The sequence below is a fragment of the Crinia signifera genome, chromosome 1, assembly GCF_055691185.1.
Source record: "Crinia signifera chromosome 1, ASM5569118v1, whole genome shotgun sequence".
Classification (NCBI taxonomy): Eukaryota; Metazoa; Chordata; class Amphibia; order Anura; family Myobatrachidae; genus Crinia; species Crinia signifera.
Genome location: NC_139217.1, coordinates 408,196,443 through 408,218,780, shown reverse-complemented (window position 1 = coordinate 408,218,780; position 22,338 = coordinate 408,196,443). Strand labels below are relative to the sequence as shown.

Here is a 22,338-nt window from a genome sequence, read left to right as displayed (position 1 = left end):
AGTTGCGATGATTCGCCATTCGCTCACGGAATTTCCTAGTTGTCATCCCAGTATAAGCTAGGCCGCATGGACATGTCAACAAATAGATGACATGGTCCATGAGGCAGTGTAGACGGTACATAATTTTAATCTGCTCTCCGGAATGTGGATGAGGAAACGTGGGGCCTGACAACATGCTGTTGCATGTGGTACACCCCGCACAACGGAAACAACCAGGCTTCTTTTTGTACAGCCAGGTGTGAGAGGTTTGAGGGCTCGGGCTCATTGTGGGTCTCATCAAGATTTGTTTGAGGTTGGGGCCTCTCCTGTACGCCATCATTGGGGGACCATGATGTTGTAGATTTAAGTTTTTATCTGATGACACAAGGGGCCAATGTTTCGTGAGACTTTTATGTATATTTGCTGATGCGTGGTTATATGTGTTAACATATAGCATTCGTGGAGCTTTATTTGCAGAAGGTCTCAAATTCTGTTCACGGCTCGTTACATTATGTCTAGCCTTCTTTAAGCATCTCTTTAAGTTGGCGGGTTGATATCCTCTTTCCAGAAAGCGACAGGTCATCTCTTCAATTTGGATCTCCATCGACTCAGGTCGGGTGTTATTACGGATCACACGCATGTATTGGGAGACCGGTAGGTTCTCCTTAAGAGCAGGTGGATGCTGGCTAGTAGTAGACAGAAACATATTTCTATCGGTATCCTTTCTAAACAAGCAGGTATCTATCTTTTCCGCTGAAAGTGTGACTTTGATGTCAAGGAAATGAATGGACTCAGATTGAATGTCATGTGTAAAGCGAATAGGACTGTTCAATGCATTGAGATACGTGATCATTGCTTCCAAGTTCTCAGAAGTGTCAGTCCAAAGGACAAACACATCGTCAATATAACGTTTGTACAGTTTCATCTTATCACCAAAGCGTGGCAGAATATGTAGATTTTCATAGTCATGCATGTACAGGCATGCGTAGGCTGGGGCTAGGTTCGAGCCCATGGCAGTGCCTGTTAGTTGAATGTAATATTTGTTACTGTATAGGAAATGATTACAGGTTAATACCAGAGACGCCAGGTCCAGTAAAAAGTCTGTAGGAGGTTCCAAAGTTTCTCTTTGTTCCAGAGCACTACGTAGTACTCTCAGTCCATCTAGATGCGGTATAACCGTGTATAAAGAACACACGTCCATGGTTATTAAATACCGTATGTCGGAAGTGTCAATATTTTTCAATTTGCTGATGAAATCATTCGTGTCCTGAATAAAGGTGTTGCCAGATGTGACCAAGGGTTGAAGGTGATGATCAATGAATATGGCTAAGGGTTGAAGGAGGGAGGAGCGGGCAGAAATGATGGGCCTACCGGGTGGATTAGTAAGGGATTTATGAATTTTGGGTAAAGTATACATGATGGGGCAGATGGGAAAAGGTACAGTCAAGAAGTCGAAATTCGCTTTTGTGATCCAATTGTTGGCCAGACCATTAGACAGAACGGCATCAACCCTGTTCTTAAACTCAGGGATCGGATTATGTGGTACTTGCTCATAGGTGTTACTGTCCGATAGCTGTCGTAGAATTTCATCGTTATATTGGACCCAGTCTTGAATTACCACAGCTCCACCCTTATCCGCTTGCCGGATCACTATGCTGGTGTCTTGTTTCAAAGTTTTTAAGGCTGATCTTTCTTCAAGCGACAGATTGTAGTATTGAGGCTTGCGGGATGTTTTAAGAGTGTCATGCTCAACCATCCTGGTGTAAGTTTTTATACTGGGGTTGGATGACAAAGGATCAAATAAAGAAGGAGGTTTAAATTTGGATTTTTGTTCTGTTTGTGCATTGCCACCATACTGTTCGTGCAACCTGAGTTTCCTCCCATTTTTCATGTCGATTTAATTGGCTTAGAAGAAAGACACAGAAGGACAAAAAAGTACTTAGATCTGGTTACAGGGGCAGAACTCTGGGAGGCAATGGAGTCATCTGACGCTGGGCTCCTGCTCACAAGGGGGCACCTCCCCTTCCCTGCTAGTTTCAAAAACTAATAAATCAGTTAATTGAAAGCCATTGATATCCCTTCTGTAACCAATTTCTGAAATATATATGTGTTCTTTCACTCTCACTCTCGCTCTCTCTCTCTCTCAATATATGTGTGTGTGTATAAAACACATATATTTCAGAACAGACACATACACTATTATATTATATAAGGTTTTTTTGGGGGGGCACCAATATATATCTTGCCTCTGGGCAACTGTGACAAACTTACGCCACTGTCTGGTTATTGGGAATGGGGTTGTTGCCTGTGGAGGCAGAAGGATCTGATACAGCACACTCAATCAAGACAGCCTGTATCTCACTAATAAGCCCTTATTCTGGTTCACTCTCAAAGGCAAATTCCTTCTCAAATGGACAAAACCATGTGCACTGCAGGGGGGGGCAGATGTAACTTGAGAGAATTAGATTTGGGTGGGGTTTTACTTCAAAATTATATCTATATTGCAGTGAAAAAATAAAGCAGTCAGTATTTTCCCTGCACAGAAACAATATAACCCACCCAATCTAATTCTGTCTGCACATGTTACATCTGCCCAAACTGCAGTGCACATGGTTTTGTCCATTTGAGAAGGAATTTGCCTTTGAGAGTGAACAAGAATAAGGGCCATAAGCTGTAGCCATGTAACACATATCCTACTTCCCCTCCCAAAAAATTGTATTGATTGATTGATGTCTGTTGCTGCTTAATAAAATATGAAAACTAAACAATAGTAACATTATATGTATAAGCAAGGAGTGCCAGAAAACTATGGTCCCTCAATCAACGATGAAAAATTCTCTGGCAATACTGTTTCTCATTAATATCCCAAACCCATCACCACTCTATCATACAGCTGGTCATTGATACCTGCATGTTTTCTTCATTGCAAATGTAACCTTCAGTACATAAACATTATGAAACTATCCAATGTGGATCAAAAGAATACCATGAGATCACTATGTGATTGGTGATACAAACTGGAGAGTGTTTGAAATTAGCACTTTTTGGCACATGGCGTAGGAGGAACACGTGCCACATGCAGTATAACATTAAACCAGCCCCATTTCCACCTCTGTTTCCTCTTCCCTAGCTTTGAACTTCACACAGCTCAATCCTTTTCCCTTGCTCTCTGTTCCACCTCTATGTCACAGATCGTTCCTCTGATTCCCCTTCATTCACATCAGCATAAAAGACACATTCCAGATATTTTTTAGGATATTCTTCAGAGATCTGTAGTTTTTCCATCTGTTGACACATGATACTAATCACTTTATACAATAACTTGACCCAAGACCCCTAGTCAGCATGTAGATTTCCTAAATCTGGACAGATTTTTTTTGTTATCTCTTATTTTCTTTGATCTGGTGGTAAACTATGATTTTTCGATTCTTTTGTTGAGTAGAACGTGTCATGTTGATGGATTTATTTGATACATATTGATGCCGGTTTATGATGTAACGCAGATTACTTTAATGAAAACCATTCTGTAAGTTTTGTCCAAGCCAAACAGTCTTAGGGGGTCAGTTCGTAATTTGATCTAGCTGGAAGACATTGCCTGAGGCCATATGTATAAAGAGAAAATATATTACTGTATATCTGCACATGGACCTGAAATCCAGTTCAATCTTCCATCGTCAATCTTATTAAACGTGACATATTGTGACAGAGAAATGATATTCGTTAGCTGGTTTCGATCTTCAGCTGTTATTACGTAACAATTAGTTGTCCATTCACGTATGTTAAAGGCATCAATAATTACCTGAATATCTCCCATGTTCAAAGTCATGCACACCTTCTAGTATCATATATATTATTTCCCTTTTTCTCCCTTCATACTTAACAAAAATCGGTAAATGAGGTACAGATTGAGCCCATGTCATTGTTGCAGGTCCTGGTGATTCTATCGCCAACTGCCAGGACCTGCCAACAGTCGGAAGGGGGCTCATGCGCTCCATTCAGTCTTAGCCCTCCGCCGCCTCCTCGCCGCTCCCCGTACCACCCTGACCCTGCCCATCTCCCTGAAGCAGAGATGGGAAGGGAAAGCGCTCCCCGCCAACGTGCTGATTTTGTAATTGACATTACACCTTGATGCGGGGCCGCACACACTTTTTGAAATGTGCGCATTCTTTATTTTTAAAATATCTGGGGGGGGGGGGGGAACTTTTTGGGCTTGGGGGAGCAAATTTTATAGTTACGTCAATGAACAGGGCAGTGGCATTAATGGGATTGGTGACACTCAGTGCACCAAATATCTGCCCAGCTGGATATGCTGGGCTGCCCTCAGAGACTCACTTTGCAATGTCAACTCTGCCTCACTGACAGGGGCTGGACCCGGCAATGATAATGACACAGTGCAGCACTCGGCTTCTAGTCACATTTGCTATTTGGAGAGTGACACATGGCATAGTCCACTGTCTCACCCCCTAGTGACTCAAGTGGAACTGAGCAATGCTATGTATGCGGTAGGACTAAGTATTGTTTCCAAAGCTGAAATAATTTAATGTAAATTATCATTTACAGTACCAGTTTTGGTACCCCCCCCCCCCCCTTACACCATTTTCAAATCTGGAAAACGAAATGAATACAAAACATAAACAACATTGGGGCCCAGTACACTGATATTTTTGGTGGGCCCCCCTAACCCCGCCCCATTGAGCAGAACATTTTTAGTACACTGCATATTGAACGTGTTTTTTTATTGTTACAAAAGAAACATAATTAATAATCACTAATACTGGAGGGGGGGGGGGGGTTCCAGGCAAGTACCCTAACAGGAATCCAGGCGGGTGCCTTTATAAACCATTGCTAGGCACTGCACTGCCGCAGCCATGCTTACAGCCCCTCAGAACCTTGGGGCCCCTCACAAGCTTGGGACCCGGTACAGGTGTCCCCCTAGACCCCCCCGTCGCCTGCCCTGCACCCATCTGCTCGTGTGGATGGATGTTTATATTTCAACTTTCTTTGAAGATTTTAAACAATTAAGTTTGACAAATATGCAAAATGATGAGAAATAATGAGTGGGACAAAAACTTTTTCACTCCACTATGAAGTAATATAAAAAACATTAAACATTTACTAATGTGACATGTAAAAAGGTCAGAGCCATCTTTCTCAGAATCAGTCAGCGGTGGCAAACTGTGTGCTATGGTGGGACAAATAGGCTCATTGGTGCATTATTAATTGTTCTGTGCATCTGCACATTCTGCGGTTAGTAAAGGATCCTTACGATCTATAGTACCAGTGGAAGACTCTCACAGCAAACACAGATGTACAATGTCTGTATTTATTCACTGAACTTGTGGACTTTAAATTACACAAAGAAACTTGGTTTTAAAATAAACCTCTGAGGCATTGTGCCAGTCTGAGATACTGTGTGATTTGATAGGAGAATATCATAAATGGAATGAACATGCATTGTACAATGAACTTATTATCTGTATACAGTCAGTAACAGATTTCCCCTACACTTCAGTCTAAAACCACAAAGAGGCTCCTTCTCCCAATAAACAGCCCGGTCTTGCACAGTAGCTGTGAGCGACAGTTGTTTGGTTTCCCAGCCATTCTGCAGGGTGAAACAAGCAGTCTCAGGATGTCCTGGGATTCCAGCTGTAAAGAGCCGCTTTGGTTTAATCATCACATGCCTCTTTCTCCATGCTCGGCCTGCTGTGCTGCTTTGTGACATACTGCTGCTATTCATGATGACTGTTAGAGGCAGCACTGAAGCGGTTACATGGGAAACTGACCAGCAACTTACTAATAATATTATCATTTTATGTAAACATACAATTAAGCTATTGTAAGTATGGTACATACCATATTTTTAGGAAATGAAAAAGAATCAGAAATAATCATCAGTTCAACTGCTAAAATAAATACAAAGATTAAAAACAAAATTTTCGACAGAATGTGTGTACACACTGAAACAATGTTAATGAAGGATGGAAGTATCATGTTCTCTCCTTCATTAGCATAACAGTGGGCACTAGTGTAACTGTCCGGTTTGATATGCAGCACATCACACCTGATGATGTCACTAGCAACCATCGGCACCTGCATATTAGGAATAAATTCTGCCCGATAGGCCCCAAGGTGAGCAATGTGTCTGGCCGATCCTCTGGCTGTTTGTACCCAGCTTTAAGGTCCATACACACTGGGCGACTATACCCAGCGTGTATGGACAGCGATGATTGCATTCATTGCTGGGGGGGAAAGCCGCTCAGTGCATACACACTGAGCGGCTTTCCCCCTGCCTGGCGGCAAAGCCGTCCTTAAAGCTGCTCATCTGCTGGTAATACCAGCGGATGAGCGGCTTTCCCGGCGATGATGCAGCAGCAACGCTCACTGCTCATCGCCGGGCCATACACACTGGGCGGCTTTGAGCTGATGGATCGGGCCGAGAAACCCTCTGACCCATCAGTGGCACATTGTGGGTGCTTTTCTTTCCAGATGGGAGGCCAGTCGTTTCAAAATATTTTTTCACATTCAGTAGATGCTTCCCGCTCAATACTGGCAAATTCCGATACTAGTTCCCAGATGCCAAACGGACCTGCTGCCTGCCCTGCACTGAACTCGCTGCCCACCCCCCCCCCCCCCCCCCGCTGCTGCCAGCTCAAGTGCCAAATAGTAAGCAAGCCTGCCAGGGAGCTGCCGGGTGCTCTCAAGGGCAGACTGGTCCAAATTGTCCTTAGGACAAGTCGGACTAGTGTATGGGGGCCTTTGCAAGCTATATTCTCTACCACATGTACATGCACACACATTCATTCTAGGGGTAATTTTGTTGGGAGCCAATTAACCTACCTGTATATTTTTGGATTGTGGGGGAAAACCGGAGTACCCGGAGGAAACCTATGCATGGTATGCAAACTCTGCACAGTTAGGGCCATGCTGGGGTTTGAACCCATGACCTCAGAGCTGTAAGTCAGTAATGCTATTACACAAAATGTTTTAATCTGGCAGCTAGTTAATAATTCATATCATATTCTGCTACTTTGTATAAAAGATAAACCACACATTATTACATAATACAGCATGCCAATAGTAGAACCCAATCTGTTATATAGAATGCAAAGTGACTCATTTGCAAAGATGAGCTATATAGTGACTGGAGGAAATGTCTTTGTATAATTTAGTGGCAAAGTGGCAATGAAACAACTATAGTACCAATTATTCCACCAGCCAATGGTACGTTCCTGTCAGTTCACAGCCTAAAAGAGACTGCAATGAACCCAGGGACACTTATGGAGCTATTCAATCTTTGCCGATATTTTCGACAGTTGAAAATATTGTCACTTTTTCAACATGAATAGGTAAAATTTATATTTAACCTATTCAGTTTACCCCCCCTGCCAAAAATGTTCTGACGGTCGGAAAGCCGTGGATTGGCGAAATTGATGGCAAATTCGACAATTTAGCATCCATTTTAGACAATACAGAAGCATACCTCCCAACTTCTGTGTTGGTGAAATAGGGACACTCGTGCGGCGCCCCGCCCGAAAAGGGGGCGGGGCGTATGTAAATGAGGGTGTGGCTTATGCTAATTAGCCGCGGCCTAATTTTCATACAAGAATAGATGCTGTGCGCATGCGCACAGCGTCTATTCTATTAGATTGGGGGGTCTCCCAACTGCCACCCTCCGCAGCGGGACAATGCCTGCCGCGGGTGGGACAGCGGGACAGGACCCGAAAATCGGGACTGTCCCGCTGTAATCGTGACAGTTGGGAGGTATGCAGAAGTTGAATCTGCATAGGTGAAATGCACCCGAAAACGCTGAATTGAATAGGTGTGTGACAGTTTCCAACTATTGGCACACATTGAATACCCCCTTAGTTTGGAACCACAGGCTGATTTCCCCCTGAAAACACTGGAATATATGAGATTGTGTGTTATTTTCTCCCTAACAAAGACATTGGGGTACCGAATATCATAAAAACCCCCAGGGAACAATGCCTACAGTATAAAACAGAGGAGCTAAAAAATCTCAATACACTGATGAAATTTGATACTTATGAAACCATATGGTTCAAAACATTTCCATTTTTCAGTTGTAAAAGGAAAATCAAAGCAACATGTAATATAATTTAAACAATTCATATTACAGAACATTTTACAGCTGCTAAAATGATCTATTATTGATCAACTTACACTTAATATTAATTGCACCCGATGCACTCTTGATAGTCTGTATTACTACTATACAAGAATCAGCAATTGAATGGGGTTTCTAATAATGGTCCTGATTTAGATACGGTTGAAGGGAGCATTGCTACTGCTTGCTTGGAAGCAGCAGTGATGCCCAGATATGTTATCGCAGCAGGAGGCCTCTGGTGTAAGTAGACACTTCCTGTCTGCATTTGAGATCCTGGAGGTTATTCTGATCGGAGCGGCCAAACGTGCGTACGTTCGCTATTAACGTACGCTATCCGTACGCGGCCGTTGGGGTTAAGTCCACCCACAACTCAGCCGCATACGTACGGCCAGAAACAACGTCGAAGGGGAGTGGCGTACAATTGTGCGTACGCCAACGTACACGGACGGGCCAGCCCTTACACTCCGACAACTGGCGTACAATTGAGCGTACACCACCGTTTACGGACGTCTCTCGTCCGTCTTCCCACCGACTTCTTGCGGCTATCTGAGCGTACGCCAGCTTGCATGGACGGGTCCCTATTGTTTTCAATAGAAAAGTCAGCTTATGTCACCGCTCGTGAGAGTGAGCGTACGTCCGTGTACGCTGACATACCCTTCACATATATGGACCTGCAAATCTTGCCTTTCAACGATAATTATGAAAATTAATTAATTAATTGATTGAATTAATTAATGTGCAAAATAGTGGGCATGGGCTTAAAACATTGCTGAAACATCCTTTGTAGGTGTTAGATGTGGTTTATGTAATTGTATCCTAAATACAAAACCTATGTTTGTATTAGAGTGAACACGTTGACACATGTCGACTTGTGTAGATTAAGTGTGCTACTGTGTAAAGTCTATGAAAGCACGTAGTGAATGTGTCTAACTGTTTAACAAATACCTACCTTAGCATATATAAGCAGGTCTTACAAAGATTCTTACCTTAAATTAAACAAACCTTTAAATGTAGAGAAGTATAGAAAGATAAGCTTCCAATGTGTTTGAGTGCTGTGTGTGGCTTGCAGGTAGTGAAATCATGGTTTGGACTTAATAGACTGCATTATTGGTTATTACATTCAGGTGTATGTGTTTGGTAGTAATCAGCGTAAATTAGCAAATCCAGGCGCACGCTGGCATGCGGTATCTGTAGGGGCGGTTTGAGATGGCGGTTGGCGGCTGCCTGTTTTGTGTCCGAAATGAACGGTGCTTTAGTCGATCGTGCGGTAGTAGCACCGCTCATTTTTGGTGCACACCCCCGTGTACGCCCATATTTACGCCCATTTTCCCTCATTATTTCGGCCGCTCCCCTCATCACGCCCCTATGCCGCCCCCAATGCCCGTACACTCGCGTATAGGTTTTTTCGCACGTTGAGACCCGTCCGTAAGCGTTGTGGAGTGTTCGCGCCTGCGCATTAGCGAATGTACGCATGCGCAGATCATAAAAAACCCCGGGACGTACGCGTACGGCCCGGCCGCACCAACCAGAATAAGGCCCCCAGTGTGGTATCTGAGGATGCAGCATCGTATCACTGGTGACTCCATCACTGGATGAATGACCCTGATTCTGCTTCCTTGGGCAGAATGGATGGGCTAATAGTGTTACTGCTTCTCAGCACTGAGGTCATGGATTCGATTCCCCCTTGTGGGGAGTTTGTGTATTCTTTCCATACTGGTGTGGGTATTCTCCGCGTACCCTGGTTTCCTCCCACACTCCAAAAATATACTGGTAGGTAAATTGGCTACTGGAAAAATGAAGCCTAGTGTGGATCACTCAGCACACAGCGATGTGTCAGCACTGTGTGCTGAGCAATCTGTCAGGGCCACTGTTCTCCGGTGAGAACAGTGGCCCTGCCTGACAATTAAGAGATTAATATCCAGCATGCTGGATATTAATCACCGGGTGATAGCAGCATGCAGGGCCGTGCATCGCTATGGCCCCCTACACACGGAACGATGTAGGGGCATTTGCCAAGCGTTCTAGTGAGATCTAGTGCCCCTAAATTGCTATGTGTGTAGGCCCCTTTATGTTGTGTCCAAGCGGTGAGATTCCCTTGCTATTCGACTTAAGATTTGAGTGCTATGCAATCTTTGCTAACTCTGTACCATTTACATACAATTCATACAATCTGCATTAGATTTGCGCTATATAGTCATTGCTGCGCTGTCTATCTGGTTTCGATTTGTACTGTCACGGCAGCGTGCATCGGGATCGCAATGTGTATACGATCTATATGCGATCCCGATGCGATTTTGACTATATAGTCAAAATCTAATGTCAAATCTCACCGTGTGTACACAGCATAAGTTTCCCAAAGTTTATCTGATGATACAATTAGCAAGATTTATTGAAACCCAGCTGAAATGCATAAGCAGCCAAAACAAAATTTCTCCATAAGGGGTATATTTAGTATTTTATCTTTGTAAGGAGCCTGTCCCTGCAATGGGAAGAAGTGAAATGATTCAAGGAACCTAGGCCATTGCTGTCAATGCATGCCTAAGTGGCATTCTGAGCTTGATGAGTCTGACTGCTTCGCATGAAAACCTATGGCGGGGCTGTGATTGCTGTTGCAAATGTAGGGACCACAACAGACTGAAGACCAAAGGCTTCCATAGGGAAATGTCATTTAAAGATTGAGCTGCCAACGGCGTCAAAGCTACTGTATGTAATGGATGACATTATGGAACTTGGTGCATATGTGGTAAGCAGGCAAATTTTTTTGTAGGTTTGAATGCAAAATAGACTTTTAGTGAACCTGGGGGAAGCTGTATTAAGCCTGGAAAAGAGATAAACGTGAGGGTGATAAAGAGTGTTAAACGTCCAGCCAATCAGCTCCTGTCATGTTATAGGCTGTGTTAAAATGTCAGTTATGATTTAATTGGATGGGCATTTATATCTCTTTATCCCCCTCGTGTGTATCTCTATTTAAGGCTTAATACATTTGCCCCCTGGACAGTTGTGGACCGTGGGGTAGATGTATTAGTCGATCACTGATCATGCCGAGGTGAAGCAGAAAGCAGTAATGACAAGATAAATACACATCTCAGGTGCTTAAGTGGTGGCGGGGAGTTTATCTGTTGCAATCCCTGAAAGAACCCCACAGCACATCAGCCTATGGGGCAGATGCACTAAGCGTCAAAAAGTGATAAAATGGAGAGAAATGATAAACAACCAACCAATCAGCTCCAAACCTGCCATGTCACAGACGTGTTCGAGAAATGTCATGCTGCTTAGGAGCTGGTTGGTTGGTTGTTTAACACACTCCATTTGTATCACTTTTACAGCTTAGTGCATCTGGCCCTAGGTCTGATGCATTGTGCCTCACCTCCTGGCTGGCATCAGCACACATGCGTGAAATCTCACTACTTTCAGCAGATCTCCAAAGTGCAGCCAAAGCAGCCATTACAGTGGCTGTCAATGAGGCAAGGACACCTGCAGCTGCCAAAATCTTAAGATAGCAATACTGATTATGACAGAGGTGCTATAAGCACACTTTGGCACAGTAATATATGGGGGCGGGGGAGAAGCGTATATGGGGGAGAAGCGGTGCACATAATGTGTACTGACACCCAGTGCTATTTTTGTAGGAAAATAGGTTCAGGAACTGTGGGCAGGGGCAGAGAGTGGGCGGTGATGTGGGAGGAGCTACAAAAGGGGCGGGGCATTACATAAAATTAGAAAAGAAAAAGAAAAACATAATTCCTCACTCACGCTTATTATACATATGCCACACACAGAGATTTGCATTATACATATGCCCCACACCGTGATGCCCATTATACATATGCCCCACACTGTAATGCTTACTATAAATATGCCGCACACAGAGATGCCCGTTATACATAAGGCCCACACAGAGATGCCCGATATACATATGCCACTCACAGAGATGCCCATTATACATATGCCACTCACAGGGATGCCCATTATACATATGCCACTCACAGGGATGCCCATTATACATATGCCCCACACCGTCATGCCCATTATACATAAGCCCCACACTGTTATGCCCATTATACATATGCCCCGCTCCGTAACAGTTATTATACATATGTCACACACAGAGATGACCGTTATATATAAGGCCCACACCAAGATGCCCGTTATTCGTATTCAGGGGTGCACGGATTCAGCTGTGAATCCTCATTATGGCTCTTACAATTTCTTACTTATCTTGGGATACATACATGCCGGGACAGATTGGGATACATACATGCAGGGACAGATTGGGATACACACATGCAGGGACAGATTGGGATACATACATGCAGGGACAGATTGGGATACACACATGCAGGGACAGATTGGGATACATACATGCAGGGACAGATTGGGATACACACATGCTGGGACAGATTGGGATACACACATGCAGGGACAGATTGGGATACACACATGCAGGGACAGATTGGGATACACACATGCAGGGACAGATTGGGATACACACATACAGCGACAGATTGGGATACACACATGCAGGGGCAGATTGGGATACACACATGCAGGGGCAGATTGGGATACACACATGCAGGGACAGATTGGGATACACACATGCAGGGACAGATTGGGATACACACATGCAGGGACAGATTGGGATACACACATGCAGGGACAGATTGGGATACACACATGCAGGGACAGATTGGGATACACACATACAGCGACAGATTGGGATACACACATGCAGGGGCAGATTGGGATACACACATGCAGGGGCAGATTGGGATACACACATACAGGGGCAGATTGGGATACACACATGCAGGGACAGATTAGGATACATACATGCAGGGGCAGATTGGGATACATACATACAGCGGCAGATTGGGATACACACATACAGCGACAGATTGGGATACACACATGCAGGGGCAGATTGGGATACACACATGCAGGGGCAGATTGGGATACACACATGCAGGGACAGATTGGGATACACACATGCATGGGCAGATTGGGATACACACATGCAGGGACAGATTGGGATACACACATGCAGGGGCAGATTGGTATGCTGGGCAGGTCTCCACCTGACCTGTCTCCTTAGTGGCTACATAACCCATCCAATAGGCCAGTCTACAGTGATTGGGGCAGCATTAGGAGACCAGTAAGTTACCACTTACCAGACCACCTCCAGCCCATCAGTCACCTGCGCCCTCAGGCAGGCAGGCGGAGGGAGAGTTAATCCTTGGGGCGGTCCAGACATGCAGGCGGGAGAGAGCAGCAAGAGAGACGGGCGGGCGCCGGGCGGGACAGCGTGTCTCGGTGGGTGCATACCTTCCAACTTCTGCCGTCCCCATGGCGGGACGTAGCTGCTGCGCGCCGTAGGCGGGGGGGTGTGTGGCCTAATTTCGGGGGCATGGCCTATACTCGCGGCTCTCTCGCGAGGCCACGCCCCCATTTTGCCGCTATGGGGGCATGACCCAGAGGCTCTGTGAGCCTCTAGCCATGCCCCCAGCCCCCTGGCTGCGGGAATAGACGCTGTGCGCATTCCCCGCTGCTTAGCAGCCGACAGGGGGGACTCCCAACAGCCCCCCTCACCGCGGGACACTGCCGGCCGCGGGAGGGACAGCGGGACAGGCCCTGATCTGAATCTGGACTGTCCCGCTGTAATCGGGACTGTTGGGAGGTATGCGGGTGTCGGACACGGGAGTCACCATGGATGCGCACTGACACTGACGTCAGGCGCATCCATGGAATAGGAGGTCAAGGGGCGGTCGCAGGAAGTACATCTTCCTTGCCGCCGCGTAAACAGAGATTGCAGACAATCTCTGTGTATTGTGCTGCAGCCTGCGCCTGGCGTTGAACTTCCGGAACGCCGTTCCTGGTGAGGTCATTTTTCAACTGAACTTCAGGAACGGCGTTCCGGACCGTTCCGCCACAAATATAGCCCTGCTGACACCACCTATCCCCCATAATTGACGGATCATGTATCTTACTAGTAAGCTTACTCGAAGCAAAAGCTTCACCTTTTGTGTTTGTGCATGTGTGAGAAAGATGTAGTTTCACTCTCTGCCAGCAGATGGCAGTGTTTCAGAGACTCATGGACACTAGACATACATACATATATAGATATATAAATGATACATCTAGCCAGAAGTTTGGGAACTGCTGAAATATGGGTTGGCTTTGTAACACTAAAATGACCATAAAATGACAACACAACACAACTTAAGATAGCCCAGTGGATTTGAGGCAGAAGATCTACCAGAGCAAATCAGTAATACTCTAATGCTGGGTCAGCTGCCACAAAAAAACATCTGCCACCAGCATATGTGCCACTAATTAGCAGAAACAAAAGTCTGCACTGCATGCAGTGCCGGTGCGAGGCACCGGAGCACCCAAGGCGGGGGGGGGGCCTCCGGTGCTTGACCGCCCCCCTTGGCCGCTGTATAGGAGGAGGGGGGGACACACTGGGATGCTCACCCGCCCCCGATCGCGTCATTTCCTGGGGGTGGGGGGGTAAAGGAGGTCGCTGGTGCCACTTACCGCTGCACTGGTCAGGACTCGGGCGTTGGTTCCTTCTTCTGCAGCTGGTGGGGAGACCCGTCCCTAGTCCCTGCTGCAGCCGCTGACTGCCTAGAGCTGCTGCCACGGAGGCACTGTTCCCCGCTGACGCCAATGGTGAGGGGCGAGCGGCAGCTGGGACCAGTGCCTCAACACCAGCGGTAGCAGTGCTAGGCAGCCATCGCCAGCAGCAGGGACCAGGGACGGTTTTTAGAATGGTGCTGGGAAACTAGAGATAGCTATTCCCAGCACCTGCTGCTGCCACAATTATATTTGATTTAAATGTTGGGCTGAAGAGGCGCCCTCCAGTGGCCGGCGCCCTAGGCAGCTGCCTAAAGCTGCCTAGTGGTAGCACCGGCCCTGACTGCATGCGTGACTTTTTCTGTAAGGGTCCTGTGTAACAGGCCTTACTGTATAATGCACACATTAAACTCTGCGTAGGAGTCATAAGGGAGCAGAAAAATAAATATTGAGGATAACAAATCTGATTATTGAAATTATGTAAAGAAAACAATAAAACGACTCATTCAAATCAAGTAGTTTCTTATTTTGTTATATATGTTTTACAATTTAGTGCTACAGAAATAAAGTGGACAACCATTACAGCAGGTGTAGGGAACCACTGGCTCTCCAACTGCTGTGAGCCTACAATTCCAGCTGTGAGGCTCTGAAACCACTGGCTGAGTGAGGAGAATACATGGAAGTAAGTGTGTCACTAGAATTAGCTTTGTCAATTGTTTTTAGTACCTTACAAAATACATACATTAACTCCAGTATGCAGCAGAATACAGCATATGATAAAGAAACTATTTACGATACATTTAAAGAGACCTAAACCTGATAAATTATAGGACAAGGGATCATCCTAAATATACAAAAAAAACTGAAACAAAAAGAAAAAAAAAGTCCCCAATATTATTAAAAGTAAAAACATCTGTTGAAACCATAAAGCACTGAGTGGCTGGGTTCAGGAAGAGGGGAGCCAAATGTCAGATCAGTTGGGGCTAGTGCAGGTCTTACTGTGGGAAATGGAAATTGCTGTACAGTTTCATGACCATACCATGTGGTTTTGAGGATTTACTAGACAGCCAAAAATGGCACAGAACTATTTTTAAAAGCACAGACATATAATATATTCTGTCAGTAGAAGATGGAAGGATTACTGGATAAGACACCCACCCAACACAATCTAACCACAAATATATCCAGTCTGGGACTCTGGTCGACATACTCCCTGGTCGGAATATCCGGAATACCTTCCAGGTTGTAGACCGAGTGTTTATCATCTGTCCCTCTTCAGTAGTCCTAGTTATACCCTCACTATTTTTATCTATTTTATCTTGTATGTTTTTTTGACTGGATGTGGAAGCCATTAAAAGTGTTTTGCGATCCATTTATCATGTGGTCTGAAAGAAAATTTTATGAGAACATCACAGCATTGATGACAGTGAGTTGGGGTACGCATTGTATTGTATTTTATTGTTGGGGATTTTGAAGGGGCCCTTGTCCAAGTGCTCTTAGTGAAACACCTCTCCGCAGCAGTTGTTAATATTATGCCCCATGATAACGGTGCCATAGTTAATTTCCTTAACCATAGTGCCCTAGTTCACATTATTTCACATTGTAGGATACAAATGATGAAGTACACATTATGCAGCACAGTACCCCCAATTTATATTATGACATACAGTATCCCCAGATTATTTAATACCACCTTACAGTGCCCCTAGTTCATATTATGTCACTATAGTGCATCCACTTCACATTGTACCACATTTATTGCCCAGTTCATCTCAACTAAAATAATATCCTCCAGTTCATTCTATACCACATTATAGCAGGTTCAGGGGAATGCTTAGATATGCTGCAGGCATTGAGGCAAAAGCCTATGTACCACCCAAAGGTGAAACACGTATATAACACATATAACTTTGACAAGAAAAGTGTGCTGCTCTTCGCCCCATACTCGTGGTGGGGCTTTATCGGACTTAGAGGGACATTCAATCACCGGCGAGCATCTCCCGTCACGGGAGATGGCCACCGGGCCCTATTCAATGCTGTCTTCCTCGACAGCATTGAGCAGGGGATCTCGCAGAATGAGCCAGTCGGGCTCATTCTGCCGAGAACGGCCAGGAATTGCCGAGCTCACGGCCGCAGCTCGACCAATCCAGGCCACTTCTCATGGCCACACCCCCTTCTTGCTCCCCAGCAGGCGGGACATTGAATCCCACCTGTTTGTTCTCGGTTGAGCTGATCGAGAGCGGGACTGGGTCACGGCTGTCGAGCCAGCTCAACAGCCGTGACCCCCAGATTGAATACCCCCCCTTAGTCTTGACAAATAATGTAGACTTGATATTAAATACTAAATACTAAAGCAACACCTGGGTAACAGCGAACATAATATGGTTTTGAATTAGCTTTTATAAACAGCAATATACGGGACCAACAAAAACACTTGATTTCAGGAAAGCTAATTTTGAAATGTTGAGGGATTCCAATCTATGTCAAAAGACATAGATTGCATTCTTACCCTCGGAAATAGTGCCACAGAGGAAATGTGGGAAGCTTTTAAAAAGTTGCTGCTAAGATTAACAAATACAGATTAACAAATAAAGGTATCCCTAAAGAAAAATAAGTAGGCAAAAAAGCATTGTGGCTGAATAAGAAAGTAAGAGAAGCAATAAGCAAAAAGAAGAGTGTTTAAATTACACAAGGCTAATGGGGACATGGGGGCTTTCAGACTATACAAAGATTCTAATAAAGCTTATAAAAGGGAAATAAGTGCGTTTAAAAGGGAAGACAAAGAAAATAGCCTAAGACAGCAGAACAAATACCCATATTTTTAAACTACATCAACAGTAAGAGGCTCAACAGTAAGAGGCTAAAAAAAGATAACACACAGTAGGCCCGTGAACAAATGTTAACAGGGAAAACATTACAGAGGAGACGGATAAGGCAGACACGTTAAACAATTTTTTTCATCAGTTTTTACTAGGGAGGATCAAGGAGTGGAACTATCTGCCTACAATATAGTTGAGAAGGCAACATTACTAAATATGGAATTTACTGCAGAGGATGTCTGTAAGCGACAAAATACAAGTAAATAAATCACTTGGTTGTGATGGAATTCACCCTATTGTTCTGATGGAACTGAGGGAGGAGTTAGTGAATCCATTGTATTTAATTTTTAATAAATCAATTTAGTCTGACACATTTTCAAGGGAGTGGAGATTAGTGAAAGTAGTACCAATATTTAAAAAGGGATAGAAAGAAGTTCCAGCAAATTACAGACCAGTGAGCCTAACATCAGTTATAGGCAAATGATTTGAGGGATTATTAAGAGATTGTATCCAAGCACTGGTTTACCAGAGTATGGGAGGAAATCTATTTGCCCCACCCCCACACAAACAATTTTATATATATATATATATATATATATATATATATATATATATATATATTCATACATTTCGTGTATTGTACTGACAAGGAAAAATAATGAAAAAAATCACAGGCAAAAAATAAAAGATTTATTTTGAAAAAAACACTGCAGCAAATTTGTATGTACAGTATATGTAATGATATAACTATATACTTTATGTATATGGGCATATGTATATGGTCATATGTAGCAATGTAGTTTAATGTCTACTAGTTTTCTTAGTAGGCTCCCAAACAGGAGCATTCGGGCCTCTCTGCCAGCTACACATCGCAATCATCTGAGCAATAGAGAATTCAGGCTCTACTGCACATCAGTAGACCTCCAAAAAAAGTCACGGCAGCCATTTTTTAAGGCGATGCCTTCATTGCTGGACTCCAGAGGGCTAAGTATTACAAAATGGGTGCAATGTGTGTGGGGTGGGCCCTCCTAGGATTCAGGGGCCCATGTGCATCCATTACACCACTGCGCCTAAGGCATTATATTATGAGATCATAAGTACATACTGTCTCCCCTTCGTATCCCCTTCCCATAGAGCACATAATAACTTAAATATAACAGCGGGTAAAAAAATCTCACCTGAAAATTTCCAAAACAACTTCCTCCAGGTAAGGTGACGTAGCAGACGAATGGCGGATCAGGTGACGGGACCGATTCATAGGCCACCAAGCTTTCACTGGGGAAGATTGCCTTTCTCTTCTCTTTTTTCTCCCAAAATTCTTGCAGTAAGGCAACTACATTCACTGGGTGAGAGACATAAGATACGGCACGTGTTATTAATAGCAACATAGTATAACTAGTACATGATAAAGCAGAACAGATATACTGTAGCAAATCCAGGTCAACAGGGTATAGATGTTACAGTAGTATTTAGATCCCAGTGTCCAGGGAGTCCTTGTATTTATCTTGTTTCTCAGTCATACCATTAGGTAACCAGCCCATCTATAGATGGCGTTATCGGTCCAAGCTCCAGATAGTTTTCTGAGGTTGGACATTGAAGTTAGACATAACCAATTCATCTTCAGACTAAGGGGGGTATTCAATCTGTGACGAAAGTTTCAGAAAGGGGAAATATCGGAACTCACCTATTTAATACTGCCGTTAACGTTTCAAAGTCGGATCTATTTTATCGGAAGCAGCCGCAAATTGTCGAATTCACGGATGTTTTACAACAATTTGCAATCTCCGACACTCGACAGTCGATACATTCAATACAACTGTCCATATACTGTAGTATCAGATGAAAAACGGACGGAATTCTGACTGTCGGGACAGAATCCCAGATTGAATATCCCCCTAAGTTTTGCTACCTGGAAGCACTGTCACAACAATAAAATGTATGTATAGAGCAAGAGAACTGTAACAAAGGGAGAGGGAAATGTTTGATATAGTGGAAGAAATGTATTTTTTAGGGAGGAGTATGGCACAGCGCAGCTATAGGGGAGAAATGTGCTACTCTGTGGCATATAGTGTGTGCGTGTGAAGAGGGGAGCAGGTACAATAGGGCAGTAATAGGTAAGAAATGTGTTACTATGTGGCGAAAGTGCCAAAGAGCAGCCACAGGAAGAAATTATTTACTAAGGGAGGGGAAGGTATGTGCCACAGGGCAGTAACAGGGTAGATGTGTTACTGTGGGGAGAACATGCCACAGGAAAGCAACAGAAAGTGTGGTACTATGTGGGTAATATGTCACAGAGCAGCAATAGAGAACAAGTGCGTTTCTTTGGGTTTAAAGAAACGCACTTGTGGAACATTCTCTCTCTACCTCAGAGTGGGTTACTATGGGGTGGAGAGAGAGAGAATGTTCCACAGGACAGCATTAAGGAGAAGTGTGTTACACACTTGTTCTTTATTCCTACCCTGTGGAACATTTCTCTTATAGGCCAGATAGCCAAGCTCTGAAAACTTATAAAGTGGAGAGTGATAAACAACCAGCCTATCAGCCCCTAACTGTCATGTTACAGTTTGGGGGTGGGATTCTCTAACATCCTCCTCCACACATCACCGGCATTCGCCTTGTTAATAATCGCATATGCACTAACATATGCAATTATTAACGCAAAGGACAGCTCTTGCATTAAAAGCTGTAATTTGCGTTGTGGCTGGCGATGTGCAGCGGATCTCCCCTCCCTCCCTAGACCCTTACCCGGGTGCTGCTGCTCGGCCAGGGCTCCGTCTCCCCCTCAGGCAGGAGGCTGCCCAGAGACAGGTGTGTGTGTGGGGGGGGGGGGGGGGCGGCAGCCTCCTGCCTGAGGAGGAGACGAAGCCTGATGCTATCCTACGGTAGCTAGCCAACAGGCGGTAACCATACAACATGTGAGGGAGGCCAGTCAGTCGCTAAGCACTTCTGTTGTCTGGATATGAGTAGTTCCTACACTATATTACTGAATTGGAGGCCTGATTCAGACCCACTCGCTATGCAGCGTATATTCCCTGCCTAGCGAGCAGGTAAGTGCCGCCTGCACACCCTCGGTAACAGACTGTGGATCTGGTTGTTTTTTTTAAATACGATAACCTGAATTTTAGGTTTTCGAGCCCTTTAAAATGTGCACAGCCAATTTTATTCGGAGGATCAGATCAATGTTGAACTATACAGTTATTTTATCTGACAAGTTAATACATCTTGATTTCTCCAGTCTCCTCATGGTCACCTCTGGCCTTACTAAACTGTTTATATTTCTATGATGAAATTAGCTGACAGGGGAATATCCAAAACATCAATTCAACATCTCATATTGATGATATCAAATAAACAGTATAACGGTTTTGGTTTGGATCTGTGAAAGGAATGAATGGCTGGAACAGAAACACGAAGTTAAAAATATCAACAAAAGCTTACAGAATTCCTGCTGGAATCATTTTGGCTTGGCTGTACTAGAGCCAGTGGAATAGAGCAAAAAATGTGTAATAAAAAAGAATCTCTAAGGGAACCTGCACAGAACATAATCACCACTTTTTTTAAAGCCCTTTAATCGCCTGTAACATCAAAATTAATCTGTAAAAAATGTCAAATAAATACCATCTGGAGTCAGTGTAGATCAGTGTCAGCTGTCGTTTCTATGCTCATGTATAAACTATAGAGAGTCCTATTTATTAAATGAGCCTGTGAAAAACTTTTTTCTATCACTACTCAAACGGATGCTTAAAAGTGTCAGTTCTTGGGGCTCAGTGTTTTCTATTGATGACTAGTGATTCGCAACCTCAAGTCTTTAGGTCATGTTTTGTAAACTTTCTGTCTGTAGGAGCAGGTAGGATAATAACTGACCCAGCAAAATAGATGAATACCCCTTTCACACTGATCCTATACTTGGGTCCTGTCTCAATAAGAAAGGATCAACCTGCGTGGTGTGTCCTACAGTAGGTCCTGTACACCAGGTTTATTCCCGTGACCTACCTGGGTAGGCTGCAGTGTGGAAGGCGTGAGCTGGATTATTCAAACCAGGTCATGTTAGAAGAATCTGGTTGGCAGAGTAGGTCAGCTGGAAGATAGGAGGCAGAGCAGGCAGAGCCCACTTTTCATGACCTCATCTTTGTGAGCCAAAAAAAACCACCCCATTTCTAATGACTCACACATTTTACATGGTAGACATGGGTTAAGTGTGAAAGGTGCAAATTCTGGAGTAATCCAGGTCCAAAGTGTAGTGGCAATATGGTATAAAGTGATATCACATAGTTTTAAACTGCGTTCAATTACCGGATCAGTCCCAGGAGTTCAGTGTCAAAGGGGTATAACTCAAGATTAAAAAATTCAGCAAAACATGACCTGTTGGATGGTTGTGAGGTCTGGGGTTTAAACAACAAAGTACAAAGAAGAGAGGCATGGCCAAGGCTTTACTCAGTTATATTTAACTTATGTATAAAACCCTCAACAGTTCTAGTAATATAAAATATTGTATTTAAATAATCATAGAATAAACATTAAATAATCCTTGCAAAGCAGCTGTCAGTCAAGGGAGATGGTCACCTCCCTCTGAAACTATAAACCTAAAAAGCCGAACAATAACACAGCACTGCATCAGCCTACAAAACAAGAAAAAATATAGGAAATCAAAAGAATGCAAAATAAGTACATGTGAAATGCAACTAAAATGGTCATAATTGGTGTTAAAATTTAATTTTAACTAAAATTCAAATAATCTGAGCAGAAAATGAAGACTGATAAACAGTGGCACCGAGAGGGGTGGAGGAGCAACGTGGATGATGAGGCATTCAGCAAATACAAAGAATTAAATTAAATTTGTAA

At 44.0% G+C, this 22,338-nt stretch overlaps 1 protein-coding gene across 1 annotated transcript in view; it reads right to left on the bottom strand.

Moving 5' to 3' along the window:
* Nucleotides 1-22,338, bottom strand: part of LIX1 (limb and CNS expressed 1) — a 180,592-nt gene that overhangs the window by 110,713 nt on the left and 47,541 nt on the right. The window contains exon 2 of the mRNA XM_083151743.1: nucleotides 18,675-18,838. Coding sequence (XP_083007869.1) covers nucleotides 18,675-18,838 — 164 coding nt within the window. The remainder of the gene's footprint in view (nucleotides 1-18,674; nucleotides 18,839-22,338) is intronic.